This window comes from Rhopalosiphum maidis, chromosome 1 (assembly GCF_003676215.2).
Source record: "Rhopalosiphum maidis isolate BTI-1 chromosome 1, ASM367621v3, whole genome shotgun sequence".
Taxonomy (NCBI): Eukaryota; Metazoa; Arthropoda; class Insecta; order Hemiptera; family Aphididae; genus Rhopalosiphum; species Rhopalosiphum maidis.
In genome coordinates, this window is record NC_040877.1 from 34,089,380 (window position 1) to 34,098,608 (window position 9,229).

Sequence of the window (9,229 nt, forward strand, 5' to 3'; positions counted from 1 at the left end):
AAATATCGTGGTTAATTCGCGTTTTGTCCGGTTATTTCTGAAGGTTTATTTGATTTCAACTTATACCTGTAAGGCTGTAACATTTATAGTATATATTATTTACTTAATGTTAAATGACATTAGTATTGGACATTAGATACATTATTATGATGACATGATGTTATATTTCAATGCACAGATATCGTGAAATAAAAATATGATCAAATTCTATCAATATAAAATAATTATTATTTGTTTATTTAAATCAAATAATATATAATAATTATGTATTTATATAATATAAAAGTGTAGTTTAGGGTTTAGGTAGGTAATACCTATATGTATATATCAGGTATATTATATTTTATTTTTATACATACACTAAATCTGATTAAAAAGTATACAAATATTATTCGTTTGCTTATGAAATATAGATAAGCAAGAGATCAAATATAATAAATTATAGTAAGTTATCAATGTACGGGAGAACACAATTACTATTATTTATTATTTATTTATACTATGAGTATATACCTAAACGGGTGTTAAACAGTCAGCTATTATTGGCTATTTAGACAACTCTAAAGTTCCGAATAAAATGCCATATTCTATAATATTATATTTTCCATTTATTTTTTCTATCAACATCAATAATTTTCAACATTTTATATGTATAATACTAATCTCTATATTATAACGCAGTATGGTTTTAATTATAAAATTTTATATTTTAATATTAATATTTTTATAATAATTTTTTTTATAAATATTGTAATTTAAATGTTGTTGTTTAATTTAAGTTTAATATGAAATGTTAAGATTTTTCAGTCAAGGTTTTTATAGTTTATTATTATATAAGCAATTGTACATTTAAATTATATTAGTCGACCTGGAATATAAGTGATAAATGATATTGCTATTTAATTTTTATAGTAAATAATAAATTCAACTCATGTATTAAATATAGAAATTGGAAAGTACCCATAAAAAGCTTAAAATAAAAGTTATTATTTAAATAATTATCTCTACTTTAAGTTATATTAAAACCGATTTTTTTTTAACTAGAATTTGAAGTATTTAATTAATGAGTAGTATTATAGTATAATATATTTTATCTTGATTATTAAAATATTTTGGAATTTAAGTCAATTATGACATTTCAGGTATACCTGTAATTAAGATAGAAACTCTTTCTTTGCTAAGGATTTTTTTATATATTAATCAAAGCTTAATCACAAAAATCGAAAAACGGTGATTAGTAAAGTATTATGGTATTTTGAATAATCAGGGTCCCCATTTAATTTTTATTTTAACTATATAGTTTACAAATTTATCGTAATATATTATTATCGAATATCAACTTATATGAATTTATCTTTTAGTAATTTTTCTTGATGTGAATATATTTTATTTCATTTTGTGTAATTTATTTTTAACGAGTAGAAAGAGATGAGGCCTTAAAATCAATAGGCCCTGAGACCTTAATTCTTGCTTCCCTAATACGAGCTTTGTCCTCAAAACTTGTGTATATTATATTTGGTCGATCTTAAAACATCACTTATTGATTCACAACATTACACCGTATTGAATTACGTGAAATAAGTTCCGAGACACTAGAGGTCAAAAAAAAAAAGTAAAAAAAATAATATCACGTCTACTAAACTTACAGATAATTAAGTTAATTTTGTGTTGGTATTATCGGACGAAAACGCCAGCCGCCCAGTAACCGACTCCATCGCTGGCCGTGGCGGTGGTGACCGTGTCAACCACCAATGCCGGGTGATGTTGATGGTCGACGGTCAATTCTTCTCCGTGGTGTCGATGCTGTTGCTGATGTAATTGTTGTTGCTGCTGCTGTTGCTGTTGTTGTTGCTGTTGTTGCTGTTGCTGTTGCTGCTGGTGGTGGAGTTGGTGGTGATGGTGATGGTGTTGAAGGTGATGTTGGTGTGAGTGACGGTCGATTGTCATCTCTGGCCTCTGATGTTGTTGATGGTGATGGCGTCTACCGGCCGCTACCACTGCAGTCGACTTACAGTCTCTGCCGGATTCGGACTTGACCCCACCGCCGTCGGTCAACGATGACGTGGACGATGAGGACGACGAGGACGATGTGGACGACGACAGCGACGGCGATGATGTTGGCGAAGTGGTCGTCGCGTTTGCCGGTGTTGCAGTCGTGGCGGTGACGGCCGTGACGGACTTACCACAGCCGTCGTTACCGCCGCCGCCGTAAGTGCAACCGTAAGAGCAGCGGCTTCCGTCGACGTCGGATCCGACCGCCGGCGATGGACCACCGTACACCGATGACGGAGTTGCACCGGCCGAGGTGTGCATGTTGGCCGCTGCGGTGGCAGCGGCCGCAGCAGCAGCGGCAGCCGCAGCCGCCGCCGCCGCATATCTGGTGGCCAGCTGCTGGTGGTGATGGTGGTGATGGTGGTGGTGCAGATGATGGTGATGGCCCGCGGTTGAGGCCGCGACGGCACCGTGCCCACCAGACGTATCGGATACTGCAGCATAATCGTACGTGGCCGCCATGTTGAAGAGCGCCTCGGGGTCGCAAACAAATTTGTAAACGTACCGTTCGCCTGGCAAACAATTAAAGAGAGGCAACCGTCACTATACGCGAACAAACACAAACACCGCGTGCGGGTGTGTGCACAAACGCTGAAACGTATACATAATAATATATAATGCGTGCGCGCTGCCTTTTTGCCGCCTCTCTGCAATATATAATATTACATATTATACGTACACTCCCGTCGCCGACCCGCGCGTAACATAATATAGGTAATATAATATCATGTATATATATATATAGATATAATTATTATGTTGTATTATTGTGTTTGTCCAAACGAACAGACGAACAGTGTACACTGTACACACACGCCGCGGGCGACCGACGATCGCGCGCTTACACGTATAAAAATATTATTTTTATTATTATTATTATTATTATTATTATTACGAACGTGTACGTGTGTATAGTGTGTACCTACATCAATTGTTATATTTATCGGAAAACCGTTTGTTTTCTGTAGAGAAAACGAAACGATGAGATTCTATATTAGTGCAGATTAAACATTTAAACACCGCGACGTCTGACACTGCACCGTGAATACGAATACATGATGGTTTTACATATTATACCTCCAGCTGTGAAAAGCTGCTTGGTTGCACCGTAGCTATAGATTGAAATAGGTACCAGTCTATAACTACATACTCTTCTATCAAAATATTTTTAACAGAAATTACATTTTCATGAAGATTTAGTTTAGATCTTCGATGTTTTATATGCTCCGTATTATTTATTAAGAAAAAAATAACAATTGGTGGAACGAGCATTCAATGTATTCGAATTTTGAAGTATTTTTTATAAAGCTATTATGTTTTGGATGATGAAATCAAAATTAATGATTTTAGTTAAAAAAATATTAAACTTCCCCTAAAATTATATTATATTATAGCCATTATAGGCATAACAGTTTATGTAATAGAACATAACCACTATATTATTGTAGGTAATTCATAAAATTGTACCCAGTATAATTATACTTGCATAGTTATATTAGTTATATGACTTATATAGCTTGATAGTAGATGGTCACCATGTAACAATATTATCTGATTTCCTAGGATTTGCGCCAGTGTTTTACAATATTTATATAATTTTTATTTTAGTAACCTACAGATGGCACAGTATAGGTATTTCTACTTCATCGTGCAAAATTTTCCTATGACACGAATTTCTGAATTGAAACATTTGAAACTAACCTTTTTCGCGAGCGTAGTATAAGTTTTAAAAAACCCATTTAACGACTGGATAAGTAATTACTGAGCTAACACGTGATAACGTTAGGACATTTAAATGCCATTTAATTTGTTAAATAGATTTATAGTAGTATAATTCATACTTTGTATTATTGCGATCGTGTCTGAGTAATACGTTTGGTTGTAATTATTTTATTTATTTTACAAAAACCCAATCGGAATAAAAAGTAATAAAATGATCGCAGACACTGCAAGTTTCATCAAGATTACGCAAAATATAATTATTTATAATAAATCGATTTGTTGTTTTAATTTCCGACAGTGATTTCTTTTTGAAACCAAACTCCTCGGTTAAAAGCCATATATATATATATATATATATACACACAATTGTATATACATTAGTGCTTATATATTATCTATTTGTCGCTAAATAAATATCTATAGAGGTATTATGTATATCACCGAGTGTTTGGTGATTGAGGAAGTTAGAAGATGACGATTATATAATGAAATATATTATTATTGATAATGTAGATTGTAACAACTTTGAGTTCAAAGAAATCACCGTTAACGATGTCCGACAACACAAGAGGAGAAATTTCGAAGTAACAAATTATGAATTCCATTGAACATATTATTATAAGTCTTTATTCAATTTCATTGATTTTCAATTGAACATCGATTTAATTTATTTGTTCATTTATATTAATGAAATATGTTATCAAATCGAAATCCATTGCACACAATATGACGTTATTATATTTTACTAAGGTATTTTTATACTACTAAATTCGTGGACGGTGTACCTATCTGTTACAATTATACAGTATTACCTATTGGTAGAGTAGAATGTAGATTCTAAATAATTCATTATAAAAATTTCGGCCTCAGCGCAAAGTCCACGGAAAACAATCCTTGATAAAATAATATTATTATGCGACAAAAATTGTCACCACCCTTTAAAACCCAGTTGACAGAGTGTCGAATGATTCTTTTACGATAAATTTTTTTCATTTCTCAGGAATAACTTTTTTTTAAATTCGTGCGACAAACATATTTATCGCATACTACAAATAGTCGAATGATTTCAAGAATTGGGTTCCAGTTCCAGATCCCCATTCCCCGATTTTACCTCGTATAACATAGAGTAAAAATTTGCGAGTTTTATTATTATATTTTTTTATTGTATGTTATCAGTTAATTTTATGCCAATAACAATATTGTTTTTTTTAGCATAATACGAGTAATTTGGAAATTTTGAAATGTCAATATCGTAAAATACTGAATGGAGATATAATATGAGAATTGTTATAAAGTGCATTCACAATCTTCTTTACTTTGATAAATGATAGTGGTTTAAATACAGTAAGTCATTATCACCTATCGTTATGCATAATTATAATAATTATTAAGTAATATACTACAGTAAGGAATCAAATATAAATTGTAGTTGTAATATAAATTATTTTTTAAACTTTATTTTTATTACTCGATAATAATAATTTATTCAATAGAATGTCAGTATTTTAAAATTGTTTTCACATTGTCCACGAAAATCAATGGTTTTATTAAAATGTCAGTCAATATGAAAAATGTTAAAATTATTATTTTTATTGCCTAAAACTATTAAGCTTTTTACATCATGGTCGGGAAATGCATAGAATACTTGAATTTCCACATTGCTCGTAAGACTATAACAGCTATACGCTTACACTGTAAAAATAAATTCAGGGAAACTGCGTTTTACCACTATCACTATTTCTTCGTAAGTTGTAAGTATATATATACCTACGTAAATATATAGGTATAAACATTATATAGATTGAATACAATACTATATGGCCTTTACGGCTATATTATATCATTGTTTTGTTTTCCTAATTTAAATTAAATCACGCCAACATGTTTATATTTGTATTTGCTCACCCGCCACTTTCTGCATGATTCCCTTTTCGTAATAATACCTGAGCGACCTGCTCAATTTGTCGTAGTTCATTGCTGGTCTGTTCTTCTGTAATCCCCATCGTCTGGCTACCTATGATCGTGCAAAAATCAATAAGTCATGTAAACAAAATACAACTTTATTCGTTTATACAAATATCGAATTTATAATATAATATATTTTTCGAATTTCAACGATTCTATACTTAAGATTCAATTAAAGGTAAACTAACGTCTAATATACTAGAATATTTTTTTCTAAAAACGAGCGAATACTGCTGTTTTTGACCGTATAAATTAGGTATTCAAAATATTATAACGTATCTTTAAAATGTCCAATTTTTATACAATTACGATGTTGTCATATTTAAATTGTTACACTCAATAAAAATGTAATGATTTATTTTAATATTTGCTCTCTGCCGTGTTGAAGGTACAATATATGTATCAAATATATTATTTATTTATACACCGTGTAAATCGTTTAATATTGTTAATTTTAGTATTAATTATACATAATATTATTTTATAGTACATACTTCTTCTGGTTCGACGAGCTTAAATTCCATGCCCCTTCCGGTCCATACGATACACGATGCGTTATTTGGGTCGTCTAGCAAAGTGACCAAGAACTGCCACAGTTGCAATGCGCCTCTGCGCTGAGGTTGTGGCGGAACGGTAATTCCGGTGTACCCTGCTCCATTACCTTCGTGGCCCAAAGATGCTACCGTCTTTGATTCTGAGACTTCACCTGCATGCACGAGCGCACAAATAATGACAGTATTAAATCATAATTTTAATATTAAAATACAATTATTTAATTATGCTACCCTAAAGTGCTTTTAGCTTTGTATATTGTATAATATATGGGTTAGGTATGGAATGTAGTGAATTCAACAGATAAATTAACAGTTAGTCGATAAATAAATCATTTTAAAGTTATTTTTTAATTAAAATTTTGAAATAATGTATATAAAATGGTTAAAAATATATTTTAAAATTATTTATACATTTACATTAATTTTACTAATTAATTATTTAAGTATCAACTAATTTATTTTAATACTAATTTCAATGATACCGACAATCAATATAAAACGTTATATACAGGGACTTTAAAATAATAAAATTATCTAAATGTGACAAAATATTAATAAAAATAATTTAAGAACTTTAAATAAACCATACCAATTTTTCCACACTGTAGTATGTAATTATTACACATCTTCAGCAATAGCAAAAATAGTATTTTAATATAAATCTTTAATTTTTAATTCTCTACATCTGTGATATCGATTCTCGTTGGTAAAAAAACTTGATAACTATAACTTACAGTTATTTTTATATACTTGTTGCTTTATGTTATACAGTTAATTTACTACTATAGAAGTTAATAGTCATAAATAGAGGTCGGATGTTGATGACATCTTATTTGCATGACACATCTGAGATTCGTACGTCACACTCCACCCTGCAGTAAATTCGTTTTCTTTTTTTGTGCATTTCCCCAGCATCGCTAAAGTTCCTATGGCAATGTTTATTTACGAGTATTGGCACGAATTTGATGTGCATGAAGTTGGCCCCTCATATCAAGACCAATTTATTTGAAAATTATGTTCCTACTTATTTTGAAATTATTTTGCAAATATTAATAAATTGGTTTCAAAATCGTAAATATCTGTAAATTGATTTTTAGAATTTTTAAATCAATTTTTTTTTCGTCAAATTCTATAAGTTTCCTACAAGTCCCCCAACTTGCAGATCAATTTGAAAAATACACCAATATTTCAAAAGTAATTGGAAATTATTTTAAATTGGTTTTTAAGTTTATTTATTTAAGTCATTAAAAAAAAAACTAAAGACTACATTGTGGAAATTAAAAAAAAATGTGTTGGACAAAACAACCGATACCAAAAAGTGGTACTTAAAAAATTTCATAAATGGAACTTTTAAATTATAAAATACTTCAACGTTTTGATAAAAGTAAATAATTGAACAATTTTTACATCTTGTATTTTAAATTACTGCAGTATCTAATTAAAAACTGTTAGATTGTTAAAACATTTGCTTGTTTGATAATTGTTAGGTTAGGTTAGGTCTAGTTTTTATCTTATACAATTTGGCCTAATATTTAACTGATCAGTGAAAATTATTAGCTCTTACCGTCTTGATGATCTTTGCTAATTGTTATCGTCGGTGGTAGTGGTGGAGGCGGTGGCGAGAGCGGGGGCGGAGGAGCTGGTTGTATGTGCATATGCGTTGAGTGATGGTAATTGAATACGTCAGACGTACTCAAAAACAACGGTGAACCACCTGCTGAACATCAGACGGTGAAAATTATGATCGATTTCATGACATCATCATTATTAATAAAGGTATGCAAATAATTATTATAATACTAAAATAAGATAATTAGTAGGGGATATATTATGGTGCATGTATTTATTTTATTATTATTTTTCCACATCATTGGATTTTTGTCGATTAATTAATATTAATAATCTTAACAATTGTTGTTTTACGTTTAATTATATTCATGAAAACACGATTAATCTTAATGTTTCGTGAGCTTGCTTTACGCATATATTTTTATTCATAAAGCAGCAGATTACGATATGGCAAAGATTTTCCATTTTTATAAGCATAATCCGTAAAAAAAAAATTAACAAATTAATATGTATTTATTATTTATTATACTAACGATGACGCACTGTGGTACATACCTGTCATCTATAGGTATAATATACTATGGAAAAAATGCGAATATTGGTTGGTGTGCAGACACTATAATCTTCTAACAAAATTTAGATGGAAATAACTAATAAGTAATAAGAGGGACTGAGGTCTGAGATAGTGACTTAGTTTTAATACTAAGTCTCTTAATCTTTAGACAAAGCTCAAATTTAGAAATTTAAATAGATTCTAAGTGAACCCTATAGCAGGGGTGGCCAACTTTAATAGACTTGCGATCGACGTCCAAGATTTTCTAGGTTGTCGCGATCGACCAAAAAATTAAAAAAGGTTGTCAATAAACAAAATATATATGATATGTATTACGTACTTAAGTACATGTGCATGTTACACTTCTTTTATTCAATATATGTGTATAATCTTGTTTTTCATATTTATTTATTGCTTTTTTCTAAATATAATTTTTATATTCGTGTGGGATATACAAAGATATACAAATTTACAAAAAATTATATTTTAATAAAAAATTAAAGAAAATGCCAAAGGGTGTCGCGAACGACTGGTTAGCCACCCCTGTACCTATAGAATACGTACAACTAAACTACAGACTAAAATAATTTACATTAGCTATACATAATTTGTGTTGTTATATTTTATAGTTTATTATTTAATTATACAAAAGAGTGTTGGTAAATATTTCGTGTGTATAAAGCAATTATTTTTTTAAAGCTTTATTTTACGCTATTTTTCTCATACTATAATATGATATGTAACCAGTTGGCAGTTGACCAAAATGTTTGATTCGATTAATAAATACATCCTTCCGTCTTTGTTTTTCAGTATT

At 30.3% G+C, this 9,229-nt stretch overlaps 1 protein-coding gene across 1 annotated transcript; it reads right to left on the reverse strand.

Annotated features, from left to right (window-relative positions):
- Nucleotides 1-1,131: 1,131 nt before the first annotated feature.
- LOC113549170 (dendritic arbor reduction protein 1-like) lies at nt 1,132-8,003 on the reverse strand. The gene is made up of 4 exons (XM_026950351.1): nt 7,858-8,003; nt 6,234-6,445; nt 5,680-5,788; nt 1,132-2,564 (listed from the first exon to the last, which is right to left on the reverse strand). Exons 1-4 carry the CDS (start codon nt 7,946-7,948, stop codon nt 1,675-1,677), a joined length of 1,302 nt encoding a protein of 433 aa, XP_026806152.1. The 5' UTR covers nt 7,949-8,003; the 3' UTR covers nt 1,132-1,674.
- Nucleotides 8,004-9,229: the final 1,226 nt, after the last annotated feature.

Coding starts and splice junctions, on each gene's coding strand:
- LOC113549170 (XM_026950351.1), bottom strand. CDS start 7,948: ATGCACATACAACCAGCTCCTCCGCCCCCGCTCTCGCCACCGCCTCCA. Junction 5,789..6,233: donor AGCTCGTCGAACCAGAAGAA/GTATGTACTATA, acceptor GCACGATCATAG/GTAGCCAGACGATGGGGATT. Junction 2,565..5,679: donor AATCATGCAGAAAGTGGCGG/GTGAGCAAATAC, acceptor ATTGTTTGCCAG/GCGAACGGTACGTTTACAAA.